The 27,999-nt window shown below is 42.8% G+C and overlaps 1 protein-coding gene across 1 annotated transcript in view; it reads left to right on the plus strand.

Moving 5' to 3' along the window:
- Positions 1 to 27,999, plus strand: part of LOC311500947 (major histocompatibility complex class I-related gene protein-like) — a gene marked incomplete at both ends in the record, with an annotated part of 84,794 nt that overhangs the window by 46,552 nt on the left and 10,243 nt on the right. Inside the window, 3 exons of the mRNA XM_084562584.1 lie at positions 19,757 to 20,035; positions 20,437 to 20,739; positions 21,120 to 21,230. Of these exons, the coding sequence (XP_084418710.1) occupies positions 19,757 to 20,035; positions 20,437 to 20,739; positions 21,120 to 21,230 (693 nt within the window). The remainder of the gene's footprint in view (positions 1 to 19,756; positions 20,036 to 20,436; positions 20,740 to 21,119; positions 21,231 to 27,999) is intronic.

Raw genomic sequence — 27,999 nt, forward strand, 5'->3', positions numbered from 1 at the left:
TGCACGTGTGTGCGTGCGAAAAAGAGATGTCAAATTTTCCACTGGTTCTCAAAAGTATTAAGGTCGGACAGGAACTTCAACAACCTTGGTGGTACATGTTGTTGCTTTGCGCCTTTTTTCCTCTCTGCCTTGGACCCTTGGCCAGGATTTATTCCAAGGAAAATTCTAAGGAAATGTAAAAGCATTTTAGTTACACATGCATTTAAATGAATTAAACTATAATACAGAGTAACATGCAGACAAGGCTGAGATGGATAAATACTCTTATACTCCAGAACTTTGAAGTCTACATTATGTGAACAAACTCAAATGTATCAAATAGAAATACATTGAAGAATTTTCAAAATTACCCTCAAATGTACACAGAAGGCCTGATTGACAACAGATAAAGAAGAGAACAAAATAATAAGACTTCAATCTGTGGCTCCACTGATATTGACAGAGGCCATGTAGCTATAACTATCAATATCAGTCAAGTGCCAATCACCATACAGGCAGAACTACTCAAACACATGAACATCTCTCTCTAACAACCGCAGTGGTGCATGACATAGTGTTTCCTGAGATGAATGGACCAAGCTGGCCGATTGAGCCCTGGCTCTTCCTCCGCCGTCAGGCGATGATGGGCCCTGAGCAGCTAACACCCCGTGGGTGAAAGTGAAACAGTTGAATCACAATGGCTGTGGTTCAGCAGGTAGAGCGAGTTGTCCACAAACCAGAGGGTTAGCGGTTCAATCCCTGGAATGTGCCATACGCTGAAGAGTCCCTGGTGTTTCAGCCATGTCTTATCAGTAATAGACTACAAAATGACAGGGATAATAACTGCTTTAGCCCACAATGCTGTCAATATTGTATCATATATGATTAGATTTGTATTTATCTATGATGGAAAACAATAGATAAAAATCTATGTAAAAAAAAAACAAAAGTGGGCTTCCAGCACAAATTGAATATAGGCTACTGTTGGGAGAAATGGTGCAAGTAGTCGTTTGATGTCTGGTAGTCATTTGGTGGACAAATAAGGCAGAGGTCAGCACAACCATTGCAAAACTATAATTTTAACTGTTACACTTACCTTTGTATGAATTCCAACGTAGTTGACATCTCCTTTGGATATTTTATGTTGCAGACATAAAACATCGAGAAAGCATAGCTCAGCGCCACAATGGGGGACGTAATGTGGTTATTTACGATTTCCTGATCGACAGCAATCTTGAAATGGCAGTCACCTTAAAATGTATGAAAAATAACATTAATTCAAGAAAACACATTATTGCATACTCTTCAAAAAGACACTAAAAGTCTTCCATAGTTTTTTTTTCAGTCTCAAAATTGTACATACATTAAGAATTTAGTCTATCAACAAGTTCCATACCCTCCCACAAAACATCACAAATTATACAGATTACAAACCTGAGATTAGGATGCATGGGGTACTTGGGAGGCTCGTCAGTATCAGTCCTTCACCATCAGATGAGTCCTTTTTGTGAAGATTAAAGCAAAATGTACACTGAATGTGATGAACATGAACAATGTTATGACAAAACAGCACCTCCTATCTGAAAATGAACTACACCAAGTGCAAGGAGTGGACTTCCTGAACATTTGAGCATTTTGGGCTGATTTTAAGGCAAATATTTCTTTTGATAAAGGCTGGGAGAAAAAAAAAAGAAAAAACACACTTGGGGCATGATAAGGGTCCGTGATATATAATCTGTTTTGCCTTGTACTGGTCATTTTATATCCGTGTTTCTAAAGTATGCAGTAAACTCTGACAGCCTGAAATCAGCGCTGGCGATCATTTCCCTCTGAATTTTCCTGCCAATATGGCGTCGTCAACAAAAAAAGTCACATGACGTCCGGAGTTCTATAGAATGGGTTTCAAACCAGAGCCTCATCGGCTTGTATCTGAAAATGTGAATGAGATTAACTGTTTCCAATGTACACAGAGACAACAACACCAAGTTCAGTAGTAAAAGTAATAGAAACAGTAATGATGGTACAAGTCACAACAGCAGTAGTAGTAGAGAGAAGCAGAGTAGCATCAACTATGATCGCTAATTTTTAAATTATCATAATTTACAATCTTAAAAAACAGACAGTAGCCTATTACTGTAAAGGGACATCAAAAGCGAATGGAAATGAATCATTTTTTTAAATTATTCTTATGTGAGTGATACCTCCACCACCTACAGTAAGTTTTTTAAGTCTATGAGAAACACTGATTTCAGCTAATAATGTTATGATCATTATCTGGGGTTTATATGCATATCATTTACCTCATTTTGGTAGAAAAAGTGATCAGGATGTTCTTTGAAGTGTCTTGCAATGCCAGAGATCAACTGCACTGGATCATCACCGATCTTCATCCCTTTTGAGGCAAAAAAGTTTTGAATACTTTTTCCTTTTCTGGAAATTTCCTCTGCCAGTTTGGTTTGGACTGAAAAGCCCAGGAGGGTGGCTGTGTGCTCAAATAGGTGAATGGCTTCAAAAAGAAATGGCCACTCTTCCATTATGGCGTTTATACTGTGTCCTTTGTTAATAGTTTCTCGTTGGATGGAATATGTATCGGCCATCAGTTGCTGAATAGTTGATTCCTGAAAATAGGGAGACAACATTTCAAATAGTCTTCTTCCATAGCCTCACCGAACTCCTCCCACGCCCGAGTTTTTGCCTCAGCGACTGCCCTCGCCGCAGACCGCCTGGCCATCCGGTACCGGTCAGCTGCTTCAGGAGACCCACAGACAAGCCATGCCCTGTAGGCCTCCTTCTTCAGCCTGACGGCTCCCCTCACCTCCGGTGTCCACCAGCAGGTTCGGGGGTTACCGCCGCGACCAGCACCAGCGACCTTGCAGCCGCAACTTGCAACAGCCGCCTCCACAATGGCGGAGCGGAACATGGCCCATTCGGACTCAATGTCCCCCACCACCCCCGGGACGCGGTTGAAGCTCTGCCGGAGGTGGGAGTTGAAGACCATGTTGACAGGTTCCTCCACCAGGCGTTCCCAGCAGACCCTCACTACTCGTTTGGGCCTACCAGGTCTGCGAGGCGTCTTCCCCTGCCATCTGATCCAACTCACCACCAGGTGGTGATCAGTTGACAGCTCTGCTCCTCTCTTTACCCGAGTGTCCAGAACATACGGTCGCAGGTCAGATGATACGACTACAAAGTCAATCATCGACCTACGACCTAGGCCGTCATGGTGCCAAGAGCACCGATGAACAACCTTATGTTCGAACATGGTGTTAGTTATGGACAAACTGCGACTCGCACAGAAGTCCAATAACTGAACACCACTCGGGTTCAGATCAGGCAGGCCGTTCCTCCCAATCACGCCCCTCCAGGTCACGCTGTCATTGCCCACATGAGCGTTGAAGTCTCCCAGCACGACAATGGAGTCCCCAGTCGGGGCGCCATCCAGCGTCCGTCCTAGGGACTCCAAAAAGGGCGGGTACTCTGAACTGCTGTTTGGCGCATATGCGCAGACAACAGTCAGGACCCGTTCCCCGACCCGAAGGCGCAGGGAAGCAACCCTTTCGTCCACCCGGGAGAACCCCAACGTACAGGCCGATAGTCCAGGGGCAAGCAAAAAGCCCACCCCGGCCTTCCGCCTCTCACCCGGAGCAACTCCAGCAAAGAAGAGGGTCCAACCCCTCTCGAGGACTTGGGTTCCAGAGCCGACGCTATGTGTCGAGGTGAGGCCGACTATATCTAGTCGATAGCGCTCAACCTCTTCCACAAGCTCCGGTTCCTTCCCCGCCAGAGAGGTGACGTTCCATGTTCCGAAAGCCAGCTTCCATAACCGAGGATCAGACCGCCAAGGCCCCCGCCTTGGTCTGCTGCCCGATCCCCATTGCACCGGACCTTTCATATTCCTCCTGCGGGTGGTGGGCCTACAGGGAGGTGAGCCCATGTCTCCCGTTCGGGCTGGGCCCGGCCGGACCCCATGGGCGAAAGCCCGGACACCAGGCGCTCGCCCACGAGCCCCAGCCCCAGGCCTGGCTCCAGGGTGGGGCCCCGGTAACCCTCCGGGCCGGGTACACGTTCTCCTCTTGGTCTTCTTCATGAAAGGTCATCTGAACCGTTCTTTGTCTGGCCCTTCGCCTAAGACCAGTCTGCCTTGGGAGACCCTACCAGGGGCAAATTGCCCCGGACAGCATAGCTCCTAGGGTCATTAGGACACTCAAACTCCTCCACCACGATAAGGTGACGGTTCAATCCCACCAACACGTATTCCATAGAGGAAACGGAGCCGGAGGGCCTGGGGTTGGACCATCCAATCTCTGGGGCAGAAGTCGCCGAGGTAGTAAAACAACTCCGCGGCGGTGGAGCTCCGGGAGCGGATGAGATCCGCCCTGGGTATCTCAAGGCTCTGGATGTTGTAGGGCTGTCTTGGTTGACACGCCTCTGCAACATTGCGTGGACATCGGGGGCAGTACCTCTGGAGTGGCAGACCGGGGTGGTGGTCCCCATTTTTAAAAAGGGGGACCAGAGGGTGTGTTCCAACTATAGGGGGATCACACTCCTCAGCCTCCCTGGGAAGGTCTATGCCAGGGTGCTGGAAAAGAGGGTCCGGTCGATGGTTGAACCTCAGATCGAGGAGGAACAATGCGGTTTTCGTCCCGGACGTGGAACCATGGACCAGCTCTTTACCCTCACTAGGGTGCTGGAGGGGAAATGGGAGTTTGCCCAACCAGTCCACATGTGTTTTGTGGATCTGGAGAAGGCTTACGACCGTGTCCCCAGGAGCATCCTGTGGGGGGTGCTCCGGGAGTATGGGGTGGATGGCTCCTTACTAAGGGCCATTCAGTCCCTGTACCAAAGGAGTGCGAGTTTGGTCCGTGTAGCCGGTAGTAAGTCGGACCTGTTCCCAGTGAGGGTTGGACTCCGCCAGGGCTGCCCTTTGTCACCGGTTCTGTTCATAACTTTTATGGACAGAATTTCTAGGCGCAGCCGGGTGGGGGAGGGTGTTGTGTTCGGTGATCGGAGGATCCCGTCCCTGCTTTTTGCGGATGACGTGGTCCTCTTAGCTTCATCGAACAGCGACCTTCAGCTCCTGCTGGGGCGGTTCGCAGCCGAGTGTGAAGCGGCTGGGATGAAGATCAGCACCTCCAAGTCTGAGGCCATGGTCCTCAGTCGGAAAAGGGTGGATTGCCCACTCCGGGTCGGGGAGGAGGTCCTGCTTCAAGTGGAGGAGTTCAAGTATCTCGGGGTCTTGTTCACGAGTGAGGGTAAAAGGGAGCGAGAGATCGACAGGCGGATCGGAGCGGCATCTGCAGTGATGCGGATGCTTAACCGGTCGGTCGTGGTGAAGAGAGAGCTAAGCCGAAAGGCGAAGCTCTCAATTTACCGGTCGATCTACGTTCCAATCCTCACCTATGGTCATGAACTTTGGGTAATGACCGAAAGAACAAGATCACGAATACAAGCGGCCGAAATGAGTTTCCTTCGTAGGGTGGCCGGGCTCAGCCTTAGAGATAGGGTTAGGAGCTCGGACATACGGGAGGAGCTCAGAGTAGAACCGCTGCTCCTCCACGTCGAGAGGAGTCAGTTGAGGTGGCTAGGGCATCTGGTAAGGATGCCTCCCGGACGCCTCCCGGGAGAGGTGTTTCGGGCATGTCCCACCGGTAGGAGACCTCGAGGCCGACCCAGGACACGATGGAGGGATTATATCTCTCATCTGGCCTGGGAACGCCTGGGGGTTCCTCCGGAGGAGCTGGCGGAAGTGGCTGGGGAGAGGGCTGTCTGGGCTTCCCTGCTGAAGCTGTTGCCCCCGCGACCCGGACCCGGATAAGCGGAAGACGACGACGACGACGACGACATTTCAAATAAATCAATTTGTGCTTCTCGATTAGTGGAAAAGTTATCTATAGAATAATTGCCAAGATAATAACAGATGATTGCAGCCCAACCATTAGATGATGGCTTTTGAAGGCACTTTTCAGCTCATCTCGTTTTGAGTGTAGTCCTGGTCTATCCTCAACAGCAGGCTGCCACTGCATACATCCATAACAGTCCGAATTTCTGGACCTTTTACTCACTTCATCTTCACCCTCTGCTGGCCTCTTTTGAGAGCAGCTAGTTGAAGGCCTCCTTGCATTTTCAACTCTGTTTTCTAGCTGGATAAAGAGAGCATCATATCCTGTCCCAATGACATTAGTTCCCCCGAGCCCTCTGTCTTGAAAAGAGCAAGGATATTGCTCTACAATCTGCTTGGCGATTCCCCGAAGCTTTGCTCTTCCAGGCCTTCCAGGCTCTATACTGAGTAAATCATCAATAATGATACGGACCATCTCTCTTCTGTCTTTTGGCTGTGCTCTTTTCTTTTCACCCAAGGAAACCATGAGGTTTGGGGGCATTTTGTGCCATGGGACAGAATAGGTCTCACAGGATGGGGACTCAACAGGACCGGGTGTCGAAGGTGGTATTTGATGATCACTCTGTGGCAGTGGTGTCGATATGGGTACAGCTTGTGTCCCTATGGATAGAATACATCACCAAAATTTAATGACATCAATGTTACATTAATACACTCATTCTCAGCATTAGGTTTGAACCCTCATAGATCTGTAACTGAAGAGTGTACAGTCACAGCTACTGTGACCAAGCAATTTCTCTTGTGGATGAATAAAGTTTATCTAAGTACAAATGGAACAACCCATAAGGGTCCATTTTATTAATGCACTGCTGAGAGGAGATATATTGTGATATCAAATGTCTTTGTCTTTCCCTTTTCAAATAATGTTTTGAATGTACCGGACTCCTGTTCTTCTTTACCCTGTTAGCTATAAAGCCATTACTGATGATCGTTTTCTCAAAAATAATCATGCAAATAAAGCACCAATAGAATAGAAATCTAAAAACATACCTGCACTGAAAGCTTTGATAAGTCTTCTGCACTGGATGGGAGGCAGAATTCCATCAATGTCCTCAGTTGTCACAAAGCTCAGGTCATCAACGCTGCTGACTCCAATCGCGTCAAGTCTCGTCATGATTGAGTCCACCAGATCATTAGTGAGAGATGGCACACCTTTTTGAACTAATTCTTTCACAAGCTCCATGGCGGCATGTGTTTAAGTGGGATTAGTGACCTCGCACCTCTGTGGTAAGAAGGAAGTGGATAATAATCATAGAGCTTGTCCAGATGTTTGCAGATGAACTTACGGTCAGAACTATTTTCATCAACTGCATAGACTCCAAGCTTAGGAATCCAACTGGCAGTTTTCCCTTGAAGCAAAAGTAGGACAGTTGTTTCATTTTTTACAACAATGCTCACTATTTGTCCTAACTGTAGTTGCCTTTTTGTATATTTTAGTAAGACAATCATACCATTTCCATATGAAGTTCCTCTAACTTGGACCTTTGCTGTGACAACTGAGTTACAGGAGTTAAGTCCAAATTCAGCAACTGCTGCCCTTACTTTCTCATCATATAGCTCTGGATAGAACTTGGTGGAGTCTGGAACTTGAACCTGGGGGCTAAATAGACTTCCACAACACTGATAAGCCTGAAATAACTGATGTCTCTCTGCAAGTGACTTAGTCACATTTCTGAAGTTTTTACTTGACCTGATACATCTTTTGAAATAACTGTGTTTACTTTCAAAGCACATGGTCCAAGTATGTATGAGTGGACCAAACTGTAAACTCAAGTCAGCATAGTGAAGCAGATAGTGATGTTTTGGTCTGAGACTTACATCTGGAAACAGCTCTTGCCTCATTTCCACATACTCTTCAATCAGAACCTTCATGTAAGCAATCTGCGACTGTGAAAGGCAAGGTGCACAGACAAATTCAACAACCTCCCTCAGAAGAAGTACAAGTTGCCATACAGAACTGTCAGCATCTTCAATTCTGTCATGCACTAAAATAGGCAAAACCCTTAACAGCCACCTGTTTTTTCGGCTGCATGGCCTCCAAGCTTTCCTCCCTTACTGGGAACAGCATTTGGCTTATCGCTGCTTTCACCAGAAAAGGTTTTGATTCTGTTGTTTAGCAACTCATAACCAAACCACTTCTTTGTTTTAATCAAGAACTGCAGACACAATGCTACATCATAGTCAACCACACCCTCAAACAGGTCATGCGCTAGACAGGGTGGCAGTCCTGGCTGACATACATGGAAATGGGACAGTTTGTTGAAAATGCTGTTGCCTTTAATGCCCTGGTGCATGGTCACTTCAGGGTGACGCTCCAAAAACTGCACAGTCTCATTATAACCAGCAGGATCCCTATGAGTGAATACTGTGAGAGGGTTAGACTGAAATTCAGCTTTTGTGGCCAGACAGTATCTACAGAAGTACTGAGCAAAGCTGAAATTTTCTGTGAAGCCACCAATCATGTGGGAGCCCAGGTTATCTCCCATGATGCATGCAACAGTACCTTTATATGTCTTTCCATCAAAATATATGCCCTTTGACTCTAACTCACACAAGTCTGACACAAGCTGAGTGAAAACTTTATCCACAACAAAATATTTACAGTCTTTTTCAATACAGAGCAGTGCCAACTGGATCTGATCAACAGTGGATCGCTGGTGTGGATATAAATTTCCCAGTGTGAAGTAGACAGCTAATACTTTATGTTTTTGCTTTGCAGATCCTAAAGGATTAGCAACCTCAAAAGCATCTTGAAAAAGCATCACCTTTAAAGAATCTGGTTCTGAGGTAAACATGGCATTAGACTTAATGGAATGTCCATCAGTCAAATCACGGAGGGTAGCATCTTCAACAGGAAGAGGACTAAAAGTGTGCTGAGCTGCACTTCCCTGTTTTAGCAATGCTCTAAGGCTTTCCAGTACCGGGATGTAATGATAGTGCCTCTTCTGTCCTCTATCATTGTACCCAAGTGTGACTTCAACAGGCTGAACATAGTTACAGTGTGTTTTGTAATATTGCAGCCTTCTGTGGTGCGTAGTTAAAGGACCATTTGCATGCAAGGCTTCATGCATTGGGCTCTGCTGGTATGCTTTGTTACCAAGACGTGTTAATGTGTCTGCTGAAATACCGTACTGTTGAAGTTCTCGAGATAGCACATCCAATGTGTAGTCCTGTTGAAGATCATTTAGAGTTTTCATTTCATTTGCTATCTCTGTAATTGTGGACGCCGGAACTAAATATTTTGCCTGCAAACCCAAATAAAACAGAGCTAGATTCTGTGTGTATGTGTCTTGCATGTTATCACTGTCTGAACTGACATTTTCTCCTGCATCAGTGACATCATCATTATTTCCATCAGGCTCTACAACATTAGATCCTTCGCCTGCAAATGACTGCTCTGCAAGTTCACATAGATGAACAGGTGCTATCCGGGTGACATCCCACCCTCTATGGCACCTGGAAATGTGAGACGAAAAGGATGACTTTACGTTAAATGTTTTAGAACATCCATCAAAGGGGCAAGTTACAGTCACACCCTCTTGTATGTGGCCACTCAAGTGAGACACAAGTCCTTTCACGTCTACATATTCCCTGGTGCAAAAATTGAACGAACACTTTAACTGTACAGACACACCACTGTTCCAGCTTTGTCGTGTCTTTGGATCTGGGTGTAAACGTGACATGTGCACAGCAAGACTATTATATGAGGAAAACCTCCGCCCACAGTCTTTGTGACCACATGTCAGCAGAGGAGACACAGTTAATGCCACAAATATTACACACCAACATAGCATTAACTATTTTTGTTGGGGAAATATTTCAAGCAAACTAGCACTGACATAAGCAAAACTTTATCGCTAAAGCTAACGATAGCTTTTAGACAATAGCGTTATTCAAATTTTTTTTTTTTTTTTTTCCTTTTTATATATATATACCTATATATCTATATCGTTTCCCCACAGAGGTGCGATAACTCACTCCCGTATGCTCGAAGTCCAAAATTTCTCGTGTTCCTGGATGTCTGTAATCCTGTGATCAGAAGAGGAGGGTAGCAGGTTTGCCAGGTCGCTTTTTATAGTCTCGTTTTTTTTTTGTTTGTTTGTTTTTATTATTTTTTTTGGGGGGGGCGGGAGGGGTGGACTTCATTCTAAAGTGTAGTTGCTTATTTGGATTTGTTCCCAGCTCCATAATATATTGTCAAGCAGATATTTTCTATTAGTGGTGGGCGGATCGATCCAAATGTCGATACTATAGATACCAACGTTGGTATCGAGATTGATCGATACCAATGTAATGAGATCGATACTTAAGTTTCAGTTTCTCTCGTTTTGTTAAAGAGGCGACCTGACTGTCTAAATGCCGCTGCTGTCACGGAGCAGAGCAGGCTCATTTTGCTCCTCCTCCCCCCTCGTGTGTTTCTTGTACCGTCACGTGACTCCGCGACGCCAGGTGACCGAACACCGCCCACCGCTGCCAGCCAGGCCCGACCAGCAGCAACACATTACACACAACGCAGAGACGGGGCAGGAGAATGGCAGAGCGAAAGAGTAGTGTTGTCGTTTGGCTACATTTTCGGGCCGAAAATGAAACGATAGCAAGTTGTACTATTTGTAAAAAGGCTGTAAGATACAGTGGTAACACAACAAACTCGTATAAGCATATGGAAATTTTTAAAATTCTCAGCCCTCTGGCCCCACAGAACCCTGAAAAGAAGAAAAAAGTGCACTAAAGAGGAGAAATGTTGCCTTATTTTTGTATTGTACTTCCTAAACAGTTTCTTGCATTCTTTATCATATTTGTTGTGGAGTGATAATTTTAGTGATAATTTTTAATTTTATAATTGTATTATAGTTTCTGAAAACTCTGCCTGAAAAATAATTTGTTTTTATTTGTCCTCAAGTGATCATTTTGTGTTGTTTCTGAACAAAAACTTTCATTGTGATAATAAAGTATTTTCTATGATAATCAAATACGGAAAATACATTGCTATTAATACAGTAGATTGGACCGTATTTCCACGGACATTTCTTTCAGTTGTACCCACAATGCAATGCGCAAACCCGAAAAACGGAAAAACACCTGTGATAATCAAATACGGAAAATACATTGCTAATAATACAGTAGATTGGACCGTATTTCTACGGACATTTCTTTCAGTTGTACCCACAATGCAATGCGCAAACCCGAAAAACGGAAAAACACCTGTGATAATCAAATACGGAAAATACATTGCTAATAATACAGTAGATTGGACCGTATTTCTACGGACATTTCTTTCAGTTGTACCCACAATGCAATGCGCAAACCCGAAAAACGGAAAAACACCTGTGATAATCAAATACGGAAAATACATTGCTAATAATACAGTAGATTGGACCGTATTTCTACGGACATTTCTTTCAGTTGTACCCACAATGCAATGCGCAAACCCGAAAAACGGAAAAACACCTGTGATAATCAACTACGGAAAATACATTGCTATTAATACAGTAGATTGGACCGTATTTCTACGGACATTTCTTTCAGTTGTACCCACAATGCAATGCGCAAACCCGAAAAACGGAAAAACACCTGTGATAATCAAATACGGAAAATACATTGCTAATAATACAGTAGATTGGACCGTATTTCTACGGACATTTCTTTCAGTTGTACCCACAATGCAATGCGCAAACCCGAAAAACGGAAAAACACCTGTGATAATCAAATACGGAAAATACATTGCTAATAATACAGTAGATTGGACCGTATTTCTACGGACATTTCTTACAGTGCATGTAGTCCGCCATCTATCTATAAATCAAGAAGCGTGTGTGTCTGTCTGTCTGTCTGTGGCACGCATATCTCGCGAACCGTTGGCCCGGTTGATTTGAAACTGGGCAGGTGTCTCGCTACGGGCACAAAGATGTGCACTGCTAAGTTTGACGTTGTTTGGATAAGAAATGTAAAATATATCGGTAAAATAGGTTTTCTCCGCTCTAACTGATGACAGTTCTAAATTATTGCGCTGGCTCAAACGCTAGATGGTAACCATGGCAACGGAGACAACGTTATTTTACAGTTTATTCATCGCAACAGCAAGACAGACAAAACATGAGTGATTTTATCATCTATCTATAAATCAAGAATTTCTTTTAACTTATTTGGTGAGTTTGTGTGTGTGTGTGTGTGTGTGTGTGTCTGTCTGTGGCACGCATATCTCGCGAACCGTTGGCCCGATTGATTTGAAACTGGGCAGGTGTCTCGCTACGGGCACGAAGATGTTTACCAAAACCAGCCAACACAAAGACAGCTTCTTTCCTCAAGCAGTCACTCTGTTGAACACTATTTATTTATTTGTAAATGTACATAGGCTACTGTATTTCTGATTCTGATTTTACATTTGTATTTTGTATGTTACTATGTGTATATACAATTAAAACCACCAGTAAAAACACTACAATTAATGTCTTTGTGGGGAGGAGACATGGGTCACGACAATGGTCACAACTGAAAAATCTTCTTCAGCTCCCACTATAGGAATACATACTTCCGACGGGCACTGCACCAGTAAATCAAGAAGCGTCTGTGTGTCTGTTTGTCTGTGGCACGCATATCTCGCGAACCGTTGGCCCGATTGATTTGAAACTGGGCAGGTGTCTCGCTACGGGCACGAAGATGTGCACTGCTAATACAATTAAAACCACCAGTAAAAACATTACAATTAATGTCTTTGTGGGGAGGAGATATGGGTCACGACAAGGTCACAACTGAAAAATCTCCTTCAGCTCCCACTATACATACTTCCGACGGGCACTGCACTAGTAATAACAATTGACACTGAACCTAGAGGAGCCCCCAGTGCTCAGCTCTGGTGTGTGCTCTTATTCACTCAAGCTAGAACGTCTAGATGTGTAGAAACACTTTGAGTAGTAGGCTACCAATCAGTAGAAAAGCCCTAGATAAATACAAGACCATACCACTGACTTGTGTTTCACATGAATGTCTTGACTGTTTGTTGAATGACTGCCCCGTAAATAAAAAGGTCACATATGACTAAAGCATGCCACTGAAACCATTCAGATTGTACTGCAGCGTCTGCATACCAGTGCATCACACAATGAATAATCATTTAAAATCATCTTTAGATATTTGTACATCACTGTTCATTGTGATCTCTGTTGTCTCTCTCTCTCTCTCTCTCTCTCTCTCTCTCTCTCTCTCTCTCTCTCTCTCTCAGGTGTTCACATTTTACAGGTGATACACGGATGTGAATGGGATGAAACGACTGGAGAGGTGACAGGTTTTGTATGGTATGGTTATGATGGAGAAGACTTCATTGAACTGGATCTGAAGACACTGGTGTGGACAGCTCTGAAACCAGAGGCTGACATTATCAAACAGAGATGGGATACTGAGACAGTTAGATTAAGACGAATTCATCGTTACCTCATTGAGATTTTCCCTGAGTGGCTGAAGATGATGTTGAAATATGGGAATAACTCTCTGCTGAGAACAGGTAGAGTCACATGACCTGATGTAGTTTGTTGAACACTATACTGTTTATTGTATATTTGTTGTGTTATCAGTTCAATGAGTCTGACTCTTTTTGATTGTCTTCTGTCAAAGATAGAGGTATGTTTGGATTTAAATCAGTGCTGAAGCTATGATAAACTGTTCAATATATCATTAAATATACTATATGACCATAGATCAGCCTCATCTGTACTTTATATTTGAGGTTAATCAGTAAAGATTAACAAACTTGAACATGCTGGTATTATCATTATTATGTTAGACAATATATAGTTTATCTTTAATTGAGTCTTTATATTTACCTGATTCATTTCTTCATCTTTGTTTCACCTTCCTCCTCTCTCTCTCTTTCTCTCTCCCTCCAGACCTCCCCTCAGTGTCTCTCCTCCAGAAGACTCCCTCCTCTCCAGTCAGCTGCCACGCTACAGGTTTCTACCCTGACAGAGCCATGATGTTCTGGAGGAAAGATGGAGAGGAGATTCATGAAGGAGTGGAACATGGAGAGATCCTCCCCAACCATGATGGATCCTTCCAGATGAATGTTGACCTGAACATTTCATCAGTCTCACCTGAAGACTGGAGGAGGTACGACTGTGTGTTTCATCTCTCTGGTGTGGAGGACGACATCATCACCAAACTGGATGAAGAACAGATCAGAACCAACTGGGGTAAGAGTGACTGTGGTTTGTTGGATATTTCAGGCCTTGTCCTGCAGGTTAGTTCAGAGATCCCCAAAGTGTGATGCGCGCACCCCCTGCCTCTAGGGGGTGCGCGAGATGAAAAACATAATGGTGGAGAAGAACCTTCTAGCATCATGAAAAGTAACGACAATGAAATAACTTACACTAGTTTTCCATTGGTCTGTGATATAAATGCAATTTCTGTATGATTTCCATCATTTCGATCATTTTTTTCATTTTTACATTTTTATCATGTGTCTTAATCTTCCGTAGCCTGTATTTCATACATGAGTGTAACATATTTAGTCTTGTTTATCTGACATTAAACCGCACTGAAAAACGAGATGAGGCAGCCAGTACCTCTGCCTCATAGAAGAGTGCGCTAATGAGCCATTGGTTCATGCTGTTCTACTCTCTCTTCTACGCTGAGTCAACTGTACTGTCGCGGTCCGTTTATTGGGATTTTTTCTCTGCGTGAAAGCCAAAAATAACAGTCTGTATTAAAAATGAATCAGATCATCAGAAGATTTAACAACTCAGTATTATAATTTGATTAAGGTGACGATTTGGTTTTCAGTTCAAATCCATATTTCCATTAGTCTTTATTTTTTTCTCACTGGCTACTCTCATGTTGAATGAGTATGAATGAACTGTGGAATTGCTACGACAAACACACTCTCTTTCTTATAATCTCTCTTAACCGCTATAGATTGACATTGGTCCTTTGGCCAGATATGATTCAGATTCAATTGAATGGAGAATTTAAGCTATTCCATTGCATAATTGTAAATCTGTGCCACGAACCTCACCGCACGTCACTGGCTGAGCCACCTGCGCTGCTCTTGAAAATTCTCAGATGGATCCTCTTTTTTTTTTTTATCTGTTCCTGAGCCTATATGCTCTTTGTTATTTATGTCGTGGGTCATGTGTAACTTTATTGCAATTTAATTCAAATTACTGGCGTTCTAATTTTATTTCCATAACCGCTGTGTTATGATGAGGGGTTGTGTTAGCTCCACAGTAATTTAAAGTTGCTGCAATTTTTGTTTAATGCGGCTGAAAATATTATAACATGTCCCTCAACTGGACTGTTCTTAATCTTTAGTTTGTTCTTTATTCAACAGAGAAGCCCAGTAACATGACCACCACCATCATCATCATCACTGCAGTGGTTGTTTTTGTTGTCATCTTTGCAGCAGCTGCTGGATTCATGGTTCATAAAAAGAAACAAGGTGAGCTACTTTGATTTAGTCTTTGAGTTGAATCCTACAATTTGAAGCATCCAGCAGTAAAAGCTGAGTAAGTCTCAGAGTCAGGAGAAGTCAGGAGAACATGACTATACTATGATGATGAGGGAGAGAAGTGATGAAGAAAGAAACAAAGTGAGAACTAAACAGAAGAGCAGAGTGGATTTATTCTTCAGGTTGAGTGAGTAGAAGAGGATCATATTCACTGGAGATAAGATGATGAAAGATATTCTGACATTAACAACTGGAACTGAAATGACCTGTCTTTACTTTTCATTTCAGACCAAAAGGCTCCACCTGGTAAGTAAAACTGATTTTATTCTGTTTCTACTGATCTAACAAACTGTTGATGATTCCTCCAGACTATGAGTTGACCTTTAACTCTGTTTGTTTCTGACCTTACAGATGGTGAAGACAACACTGAGCTCTCTGAGAGACTGAAACCAGAAACCTCATATGAACAAAAGTGAGATCATTATTAAAAGGTTTTAAACCTGTTTTTTAAATGTTAGGTATTAGATGTTTGCAGTGTTGTATTTTGAAGAATGTTACATGAGTGTTTTTGATCATTTCAAAGATTGCGTCATTTTAATGACACAAGTCATGAATGTTATATTCTATTGCTTTGATTTAATGCACTAAATACAGTAAGGGGGAGTTTGCATGTTCTCCCTGTGTCTGCATGGGTTCTGGAGGGTGTACCCCACCTCTGACCCAATGACAGCTGGGATAGGCTCCTGCCTCACAGTGACCCTTCACAGGACAAGCGGTTACAGAAGATGAATGAATAATAGGGTATTCCACTATAGATGTCATTTGGGGGCGGCTGTGGCTCAGTAGGTAGAGGGTTAGCGGTTCGATCCCCGGAATGTGCCACATGCCGAAGTTTCCTTGAACAAGACACTGAACCCCCAGTTGCTCCCTGGTGTGGCACTGGTTTGTGAATGTGTGAGTGCTTGTGTGAGTGAATGGGTAGATGTGTCTGTGACTGTAAAGCACTTTGAGTACCAATAGGTATAAAAGCAAGGCCATTTACCGTTTACCATTTGATATTATCCCTACAGACAGGATTTACTCTTCTGTTCTCTTGTGTGTCTCTTGTTTAGGCAGCTCTTCACATATATAGTAGTTTGATCAAAGATGAACAATGTGCCTCCACAGTACTCCTCAGAAACACTAATGTAGATAAGATTTATTTGTCACATGCACAGTTATACATAGTACAATGCACAGTGAAATGTATTTTTGTACCTGCAGCCGGTAGTAAAAAGGTACTACAGTAAAACAGCAATAATTGCACTAAATGTCTTTATAAAAATGTTTGTCAAATGTGTTGGTCTTTATATTTGTACTTTATTTTAAATAAAGTGTCTATTTGTTTTAAAGGTCGTCTCTTTTCATAAGTCCACACACTTCTCTGTGACTGTAGTTAGTTTAACAGGGTTATGAAAATTATTTATGTATTCAGTGTTCTCACAAATGAGCTGGATAAAAACATCTGGATCAGTTATCTCCCAGACAAGCTTAGCATAGCTTAGATTAGTTTAGCATAACATAGCTTAGCTTAGCTTGAACTCTTGACGGAAAACAAATATTGTGAAGTTGAGAAGTTGTTTTCTTGAATCGTCTTATTTTCTTCAATGCTGAATCCAATATGAGCCACAGCTCATACAGCTTCATTTACTTCATTTAATATAATTTATAATATTTTTCAGTATAGGCCTATTTAGCAGAAACGTCCTACTTTTCAGCTGTTTAATTTGTGTTACGTCTTCCTGCTGCTTCATCTAAAGGTTTTTTTTTTTTCTTTCTCTACTTGTCTGCTGCTAAAGTCCAAAACACACCAGCTCAGGTAACACACACAATTATACACATTGAACATGATGCAGTTCTTCACATCAACAACTCAGAATACTGAGAATAACTTTATTTAAAAAGCACCAATGGAAATCACTGAATAGTGATTAGTTTATGAAAGACATATCTGCCGCTCAGCAGTAGTTTCATTGATGATTACTTTGTAATATTCTCTCTGTAAGGTCTGCATGGATGAAAAAGTGGAATTTCAAAGATCTTTTTTAATCCTCTGTCACACAAAACTTGTTTGACTTGATTCTATTTTCACTTTTGGTTGGTGCAGCCAAATGCATGTGTTTCAGTCAAACACACTCATATCAGTCCAACCAGCTGGTGACTTGGTCTAAAGTCTTTATAGAAACAGAACAAGATGAAAACTTTACTTTTGTTGCTTCTCTTCTGTGGTGTTTCATCAACTGGTAAGATCTCATTCACATTCTTCATCATCTTTTCTTTCTTTTCTAGTTTGCTTTTAACAGAAATCTACCATATTTGTGACCATGAGTCTATTTATGTTTCACTCACATTATAAATGTTGTTTGTTCTACAGTGAAACACTCACTGAAATATTTCATCACTGGATTCTCTGGAGTCTCAAACCTTCCACAGCTTGTGGTTGTTGCAACAGTTGATGACATCCAGGCTGTGTACTGTGACGGCAGCAACAAGAAATTAGAACCAAAGGTGGACTGGGTGAAAAAAAGTCTTTGAAAATGATCCTGATCACTTAAAGATGTACACTAACCATTATTTTGTGAGGTATCCTCACCTCTTCAAAACCACGATTTCCAGTCTGAGGCAGGTCTTCAACCAAAGTGAAGGTACAGTATGTTGTGTGTTGTATGTGGGTACCTGACCTCAGATCATTATAGATCATAGAACATAAACTAAACTGACTCATGATTATAGCCACAGAGTTCAGGTGTTAGATGTAAAATGGATGGATCGGAACAGAAATGATCAACCTTATTTCTGTATAAAACAATGAATATATTTATTATTCTTTGATGAATTAAATAGAACCATAAAAGTTTCATTCTACATCTCAGCGTTTTTATAGTCTGCAGATCTCTCTGTCAGCTGACTCCTGGTCTGATCCTGGATCAGTATCTGTTCTTGTTTTTCTTAATATGCACTAGTGGAAAAGAGACTAAGTTAAAGAGAAGTGTAGGACATTCCCATGGCTATGATCAGTAGCCTACATGACAATAAGGATCTCTGAGTTCAGATGTGAACCAGTTGCCTGGACACATGTAGCCTATACTCCAGCACATGTCTGATGGTCAGCATGTAAATGGTTGTTTGATTATAAACTCTGAGGGAGACAGATCCTTGTAGTGTGTGATTTTTTAAAGTGTGGTCCCAGTGGGTCACCACACTTCAGCCCCCCTGACTCTCAACACTGGATCCCCCCAGGGCTGTGTGCTCAGCCCTCTGCTGTACTCGCTTTATACACACGACTGCGAGGCCACTTCAGACTCCAACATCATCATCAAGTTTGCTGATGGCACTGCTGTTGTAGGACTAATCTCCCACGACGACGAGACAGCCTACAGGAGGGAGGTGTCCCACCTGGAGGACTGGTGCCGGAAGAACCACCTCCTGCTGAACGTCAGCAAAACAAAGGAGCTGATTGTGGAAACAGCAGAGGGACTTCCATCCACTTATCATCTGTGGCTCTGAGGTGGAAAGAGTGGACACCTTCAAATACCTGGGAGTGACCATCTCACAGCACCTGTCATGGACTCATCACCTGAACACCATCGTGAAGAAGGCCATACGGCGTCTGAGACACCGCAGAGACTTTAAGCTCCCTCTCAAGGTGCTCAGGAACTTTTACACCTGCACCATCGAGAGCATCTTGTGTGGGAGCATCACCACCTGGATGGGAAATTGTACCAGGCAGGACTTCCTGGCCCTCAAGAGGGTGGTCCGTTCAGCGGAGCAGACCATCAGAACCCCCCTCCCCAACCTGCAGGACATTTATACCAAACATTGCAGGTTAAGGGCCACAAAGATCCTGAAACAGCCCAGTCACCCCGGACAAGCTCTCTCTACTCTCTACTGCCATCAGGCCAGCGATTCTGATGCCTGAGGACAAAGACTGAGAGGCTGAAGAAGAGTTTTTATCCACATGCCATCCGCCTGCTCAACTCTGAGCCTTAACTGGACTTAAATACCACTGCACTTTATTCATTTATTCATGTAGCTGCTAAATACTGTAAATTTATGTACATATACAACTACCCCCCTCTAAGTTTACACTTGAGTCTTACGTCTATATTTTTATTTTATTTTTTTCTCTATCGGTGTACATTACACTTATATTGCTTACCTTGAGTGCAAACTACTGTTTACTGTAGTACTTATATTTTTTTTTACTACTGGCTGCAGGTACAACAATACATTTCACTGTGCATGTGACAAATAAAACCTATCTATCTATCTATCTATCTATCTATCTATCTATCTATCATATCTATCTATCTATCTATCTATCTATCTATTTTAAAATCCTCTTCTTTATTTGTACATCATTGTTCGTTATACATTATATCTCTGTTGTCTGTATCTTATAGGTGTTCACGTTTTACAGCTTATGAATGGCTGTGAATGGGATGATGAGACCGGAGAGGTTACTGGTTTCTTACAGTATGGTTATGATGGAGAAGACTTTATTGTTCTGGATCTGAAGACATTGACATGGATCACTCCAAAACCTCAGGCCGTCTCCATCAAACTGAAATGGGATTCAGAGATAGGTAGAATAAAAGACAACGAGCAGTTCCATACTCAGACTTGTCCTGAGTGGTTGAAGATGTATTTACAGTATGGGAAGAGCTCTCTGTTGAGAACAGGTACGTAGAATCATTACAAAATGTTGTTGATTCCACTTGAAATTCACAGGTTACTAAACACTAAATAAATGTAAACTGTCTGGACGAGAGGACACAGAGTGGAGGAAGAAACTGGACAGAGGCAGGAGATGAGAACACCAGGTTCTCCATGAACCACCTTCACAGAAAATAACTGCTGACTGACAACAGAGGATTTTACATGGAGCTGTAGCAGTGAAAGCTTTTATTTCTGTTATTAACCTGACGGTGTCCAGTGGTTGTCCTTCTCATGGACAAAAAGAGACTGTGTTTCAATGGTTTTATGACTGCAACAGACTCTGGTACATTTTTAACAGAGAATATTTTAGCTGTTTTAGTGTAACTTGGTCAAAAACTGATCCTCTCTCTCTCTCTCTCTCCAGACCTCCCCTCAGTGTCTCTCCTCCAGAAGACTCTCTCCTCTCCAGTCAGCTGCCACGCTACAGGTTTCTACCCTGACAGAGCCATGATGTTCTGGAGGAAAGATGGAGAGGAGATTCATGAAGGAGTGGAACATGGAGAGATCTTCCCCAACCATGATGGATCCTTCCAGATGAATGTTGACCTGAACATTTCATCAGTCTCACCTGAAGACTGGAGGAGGTACGACTGTGTGTTTCATCTCTCTGGTGTGGAGGACGACATCATCACCAAACTGGAGGAAGACCAGATCAGAACCAACTGGGGTAAGAGGAAATGTCTATAGTTGGATATTTTAGCTTTTGTCCTGTAACTCAGTTAAATTAAAACACTTAAATCAGTTGTGTACGTTATAAGGTGATACTCATCCGTTTTTCTATTCCTGGTGTGGCAGCATTGCGTTCCCGTACTTGTAATCATCATAAGATCCTATTTTATTTTCTTATATCATGAAAATTATGTTATTTAATAATTATGTTTAGTTTGCGTTGCCTTTATTGGATGTTTGCAGAGATGAACAGTAGATGTGCAAAGGAGCAGTCAGTCTTAGTTCATAAAAACAAACCCACATTGATGAATGTACCTCTGTTGTAACCTGTTTCTATCTGGACTGTTCTTAATCTTTAGTTTGTTCTTTGTTCAACAGAGAAGCCCAGTAATATGACCACCATCATCATCATCATCATCACTGCAGTGGTTGTTCTTGTTGTCGTCTTTGCAGCAGCTGCTGGATTCATGGTTCATAAAAAGAAACAAGGTGAGCTACTTTGATTTAGTGTTTGAGTTGAATCCTACAATTTGAAGCATCCAGCAGTAAAAGCTGAGTAAGTCTCAGAGTCAGGAGAAGTCAGGAGAACATGACTATACTATGATGATGAGGGAGAGAAGTGATGAAGAAAGAAACAAAGTGAGAACTAAACAGAAGAGCAGAGTGGATTTATTATTCTATTTTATTCTAAATGACCTGTCATTACTTTTCCTTTCAGATCAACATTGTCCACATGGTAATAGAAACTTATTTTATTCTGTTTCAACTGATCTAAGCAGCTGTTTATGTTTTTTATTTACTATGAATGGACCTTTTACAAAGTTTGTTTCTGACCTTACAGATCCTGAGAACAGCTTTCAGGCTTTGAGACTGAAACCAGAAACCTGACGAACACTGAGTCACTATTAGTTAAATGTAAACTCAACTACCGACTGGTTCTTTTCTGTGTGGAGTTTGCATGTTCTCCCTGTGTCTGCGTGGGTTCTCTCCAGGTGCTCCAGCTTCCTCCCACCATCCAAAGACATGCTGGTTAGGTTCATTGGTGATTCTAAATTGGCCGTAGGTGTGAGTGTGAATGGTTGTCTGTCTCTCTGTGCTAGCCCTGCGATGGACTGGAGACCTGTCCAGGGGGTAACCTGCCTCTCGTCCGATGACAGCTCGGATATGCTCCAGCACCGCCGCAACCCCTTCACTAGACAAGCGGTTACACTTGCTGTATTCACTGGTTCATGTTCTTGCATCTCTTCCATGCCGATCTGTAGCTTTAAATGAGGAATTAGAGATGTTTATGCAGTCTTGTATTGATTGTTGTAATATTTACATCACTTAGTAAGTCATCCAGCAGTTGATTGCAGGTTGACAAAAATACTGCTGGTAGACTACTAACTGGGCATGGGATGAAATGAAATGGGGCAAGGGGATGGGATGAAAAAGGGGGGATATGAAGCGAGTTGAATGTGTAAACAGATTATGGTAGAGGGACCCAGGGATTGAGACTTAAACATATGTAATAATACTTAAATATCAGTGTCATATGTGTTGCTGTCTAACATTTCAGAAATGTCAGATGTTCCAAAACATTTAAATATGTGTCAAATGTATCTCTTTATGAATTGTTGGCACTATTGTTCACGCGGTGCTGTACCACTATGTGAGAATTTTTCTTAGAAATAAAAAATAAAAATGTTTCTCTTTATACTGATGTCTGACTTTTTAATAAAGTGTCCCATTTTCAAAAGTTTGTCTCTTTTCACAAGTTCACACACATCTAGTAGAGTAACAGGATTATGAATATTATTTGTGTATTCAGTTAGCTCCCTGGCAAGGTTAGCTTAGCTTGAACACCAGTCTAATACTTAGTCTAATGATACTGTGGCTCAAAGAGGAACTCTGTAATATGAGTTTTTCTCCATTATTCACATTTAGGTTAGGACACATCATATTTCTGACTGTAAACTGCACTTTTAGTTCAAAGCTCGCTTATACATATTGTTAAACTAGCTAATGAGCCAAATTCTGAGGAGAATAAAATATGGTTTACTGTGTATTATATCGATGCAGAATAGGAACCAGTAATCATGATTTATTTGAAAAGACAATAGTGCCGTCACAGATCTTTTTCTGACTAGTCTCCAATAAATGCTGCTGTCCATTGCAGGACAAAAGTACACACCAGATCCTCAGCTTAATGATGTTCATGGTATAATTCGTTTTCACAGACATAGGTAGACAAGGACGCACCCCCCACCCCTGGGTCATTAGATTATTAGTATTAGAATCACAGTTTTTACAGTTGTCGATGATGACATCTAGTGGAGAGTTACTGAAACACAACCATAAGTCTAATTGGTGTTAAATGCTTTCCTTTCTCATAAGCACAACCATCAACTGCAGGTTTTTTCTTTAAACTGTTTTCCAGACTAATGCACAAGGTGTCATATTTACCATGTACATCACTGTAGTTTAGTTGTCACCATGCTAATTAGCAATTAAAACAAAGCGCTGTGACTGATGTCAATGACAACAGCCTTTCAGAGTATTTGGTCATATTTATAAAAACTGGACAAATCAAAACTTTAACCTGATGAAAAACTAAACATTAATTATTACAGTTCAGCTTAAACATGAATGTGTGTGTGTCAGATTTAAAAAACATCAAATGTCAAAGTTTTGGTGGTGCTGGAGAAAAACCAGGGCCCGTATTCCTAAAGATTCTGAGAATCCTCTCAGGGAGCCCAAAAATTCCTAGCTAGAAGTCTTAGCTTAGGAGTGATTCCAGAAAATTCTTAGAGAACTCTGAGCAAGGAATGGACAGAAACTCTGATCTTAGTGAGGAGGTGTGGTTGACCCTGTTGGTAGGTATAAGTCATCATTTCAGAAGGTGTGATTGGTTGATCCTAAAAGCTAGATAAAATACAGTTTTGGTGATAACTGGCCTAGAATGGACTGTCAAACCAATAGACTTAATAATAGAATCTAATCTCTATGAAGACTGTGTAATTAGTGATATGCTTCATATTTACTGTGTAGTTGAGACGGTGTTTTCTTGGTTCGTTGGTGTTTTTCTTAAGACAGTGATCCCAGTGGACTGGTGCGTTGTTTCTATCACATGACAGGAACTGAGGATTTGTGTCGCTTAGTCGCTTTACCTTTTCAGACCTACAGCTATTATTTTAAGACCGAAATTCAATCAGCAGCACGACTCAACCTCTGATTCTTTGGATAAGAAGCAACCGAAGGACAAATTTAGAATTTCCTGTACTTCTTCCTGTATATGATAAGGTCAAGGTTTCGATGTGTGAGAGGGTGAAGCACATGAGGTTTGCTCCATTTAATCTATAACATTTAACGCAGTGAATGTCACTGTTCTAGACATGGGAAATTGGAAACATGCGAGCACTTACCTCACATCACATGAAAACAGTCCAGAACACCTCAATTGCATGAAAGCATGGAAGGAACTGGCAGTGAGGTTAAGAAGTGGGGAAACTATTGATAAGCAGGAGATGGCACTTCTGGAGGCTGAGAGGGTGAGGTGGAGAACAGTGCTGACATGTCTCTCTGCTTGAAAACCCCAATGACATGCTGCATACTGCTGTTGTCTTCTTGTTACGTGGTAGCTATGGTTAGCTGCTGAGCGGGCCATACAAGCCAGCAGCGTTTAGTTAATGTTTTACAATGTCTGAACTATGCTGCTCAATGGGCTTACAAGCCAGCAGCTTTTACTTAGTTTATGTAGATTATAGGTTAATTGTCATATTATATGACCATAGGTTAGGTAGGGTCTCTTAGCTGAACAATGTGTTTTGCCTGGGATTTTGGCACAAGGGATTATAACATCTTATCCTGTGTATTACTGAATGCTATATCTAGCCTAGGCTAGTGACTGTTGCGAATAGTGCAGCTGACTACTAGGGAAAGACCTAGTGACAGCATGGAAAGACAGCTGACAGGAGGGAACAGTCCCCACCGGGGCTACAATGGGTTAGCTGCTCATTGTGGCAGTAGCCCAGGCTTTAATAAGCCATGGGCTACACCCTAACTTGCTACAAAGACGACTAATGATAAAATACCCCTAGAGTCAGCGAGAGCAGGGGCGGAAGATGACTCAGTTTGGACTGACACGGCTTTTGACCCAGGAATGAATTTGACACCGAGTAGGCAAGGCACGTTAATGGAAGCTACTAGTTCAGATGAAGATGGAAAGAAGCAGCAGGTTTGTGTGTGTGGCTGGCAAAAGATAACAACAGTAAAGGGCCTCAGAATCCACCAAGGGAGGAAAAAGTGCTTGGCAGAGGGAACACAGGGACCCCGCATTGATAGCTACTTCTTAAGAAGTGCATTAAGTCAGTCGGTTGAAGTCCAGCGACAGGAGTTAACCCACAGTTCGCAGGACATCAGTACCCCTAATGTTGAGGCAGGTACAAGCACTGAGGCAGACAGAGAGGCCAGCCAGCCAAAAAGGGAGAAAATTAGCGGTCAGAAAGCAAGGATCAAATGGCCAGGTGCATCAGATATTAGGCAGTGGGAGGACATCAATAGTGATTTGGTTAGTGTACTAGGTAGACTTAAAGGGACGGCAGAGAGTAAGTTGGAGAAAATGGGAGATATTATTTATGGTTATGGTAAGGAAAGATTTGGTGTGGTTGAGAAACAGAAGAAACAAGAGGGACAGGTGGTTAGATCGAGGCGTCAGCAAGAGATCGATAGGCTCGTACAGGAGAGGAGACTCCTTAAGAAGCAGTGGAGGAAAGCTACAGCTGAAGAGAAGGAAGGTATTGATTGTTTACAGGCAGATGTTAGGAAGCGATTGGCAGCGTTAAGAAGGGCGGAGAACATTAGGAAAAATAGGAAAAGGAAAGAGCGAGCTAGATTAGCATTTTATAAGGACCCATTTAGGTTTGTGAAGTCACTATTTAGTAAGGAAAAGAATGGTAGCCTCACGGTACCAAGAGAGAGGCTTGAGGAGTACTTGGAGGAGGTGCATAAAGATACGGACAGGTTTAGAAAGTTGGCACTACCCTCTGATATTCCACCTATTGGTGAAATAGTTAGCCAGTGTGATGACAGCCCACTAAGGTGGAAAGAGGTTCAAGAAGTGGTACGACGTGCAAGAGCCTCTTCAGCCCCGGGACCTAATGGGGTCCCCTACCGGCTGTATAAGAGTGCACCAGATGTGCTGAGGTTCCTGTGGAAATTGATGAAAGTAGTATGGAAGAAACAGGTTATTCCCAAGGCATGGCGCAGGGCAGGGGGGATTTTTATTCCCAAAGAGAGGGACTCATTGGAAATAAGCCAGTTTAGACCAATTAGTCTGCTTAATGTTGAGGGGAAGATTTTCTTCAGTGTTGTGGCACAGAGGTTGTCTAGTTACTTGATTAAAAACAGACTAGTTGATACGTCGGTGCAAAAGGCTGGGATCCCAGGCTTCTCTGGATGCTTAGAGCACACCAGCATGATTTGGCACCAAATTCAGTTAGCAAAGCAAGAGAAGAGAGACCTGCATGTTGTATTCTTAGACCTGGCTAATGCTTTTGGGTCAGTGCCGCATAGTTTGTTATGGGAAGCATTTGACTTCTTTAGAGTTCCAGGCAGTATAAAAAACTTAGTCAAAGCCTACTTTTTAGACATTCAACTCTGCTTTACCACAGCAGAGTACTCTACAGCATGGCAGCAGCTGGAGGTAGGCATCATGGCAGGGTGTACAATCTCTCCACTAGCCTTTACAATGGCAATGGAGGTTATTATTAGGGCTTCCAAATGGGTGGTAGGTGGAGAAAGGCTGCAAGGAGGGCTTCGCCTCCCCCCAATCAGGGCCTACATGGACGACATGACGACAGCAACGTCAACCGCTCCTTGTACCAGAAGATTGCTGGATAAGCTAAATAGCAACCTGCAGTGGGCTAGGATGAAAGTGAAGCCTATTAAATCTAGGAGTATTTCTATTGTTAAAGGAAAGGTAGTAGATAAGAAGTTTGTTATAAATGATGAGGTAGTTCCCACAGTGCTGGAAAAGCCAGTGAAGAGCTTGGGAAGATGGTATGATGCAAGTCTTAGTGATAAGGCGCAGTTTGAAGGGTTGAGGCAGGAAATGATTCAAGGCATTTCAAGCATAGACCGGTCAGGGGTACCAGGGAAGTTAAAATTGTGGTGCTGGCAATTTTGTTTACTGCCTCGGCTAATGTGGCCGCTGACGGTGTATGAGGTTGCCCTTTCAAAGGTAGAAAAGTTAGAAAGAATGATTAATTCATTTATCAGAAAGTGGCTTGGTGTCCCACGCTGCTTAAGTGACACAGCCTTGTATGGGAAAGGCATTCTGGAGCTCCCAGTTACCAGCCTAACAGAGGAGTTTAAGTGTGCTAAAGTTAGACTGGAAATGACTCTTACTCAGTCAAAGGATCCAGTGGTTAGGAGTGTAGCGCCTACTATTAAGACAGGGAGGAAGTGGAAGGCAAAAGAGGCAGTACAGCAAGCACAGGCAGCTCTTAAACATAGAGATATCATAGGTCATGTACAGCAAGGGCGTGGAGGCCTAGGGCTGTGTGCAGGGAAACCTCTGTGGAGCAAGGCATCAGCAGTGGAAAGGAGAAAGATGGTAGTGGAAGAAGTACAGAAGCAGGAGGAAGCAGTTAGATGCTCGAAGGCAGTGTCGCAGGCTAAGCAGGGTCAGTGGGTGAACTGGGAGAGTGTGGAGAAAAGGAAGTTGAAGTGGAGAGAGCTTTGGAGCATGGAGGCTAGCAGAATTAGATTTATGTTAGGGGCTACTTATGATGTGCTGCCAACTCCCCAGAACCTAAACCAATGGGTAGGTGAGGATAATGCCTGTCCACTGTGCACTTGTGTCTGCACGCTTAGACATATTCTGACAGGTTGTAAGGTTAGTCTTTCCCAAGGACGTTATACCTGGCGTCACAACCAGGTACTGAAATGTTTAGCAGCTGCAATTGAGGAAAAACGGGTGAATTTAAATTCCATGGCCGTTAACAGAGAGAATAGATGTATTAAGTTTGTACGGGAGGGAGAAAAGGCTAGACCAGCAGGCATCAGGCATAACACGGGACAGCTAAGAGTAGGAGGAGCCTGGCAGATGAGAGCGGATTTAAATGGACAACTGGTTATTCCAGCTGAGATAGTTAGCACTCGACTACGGCCAGATCTGCTGTTGTGGTCTGAGCCAGAGAAAGTGGTTTATTTCATAGAGCTGACTGTCCCGTGGGAAGATAGAGTTGAGGAGGCTAATGAGCGAAAAAGAGCTAAG

Source organism: Chelon labrosus, assembly GCF_963514085.1.
Source record: "Chelon labrosus genome assembly, chromosome: 16".
In the NCBI taxonomy this organism is placed as follows: Eukaryota; Metazoa; Chordata; class Actinopteri; order Mugiliformes; family Mugilidae; genus Chelon; species Chelon labrosus.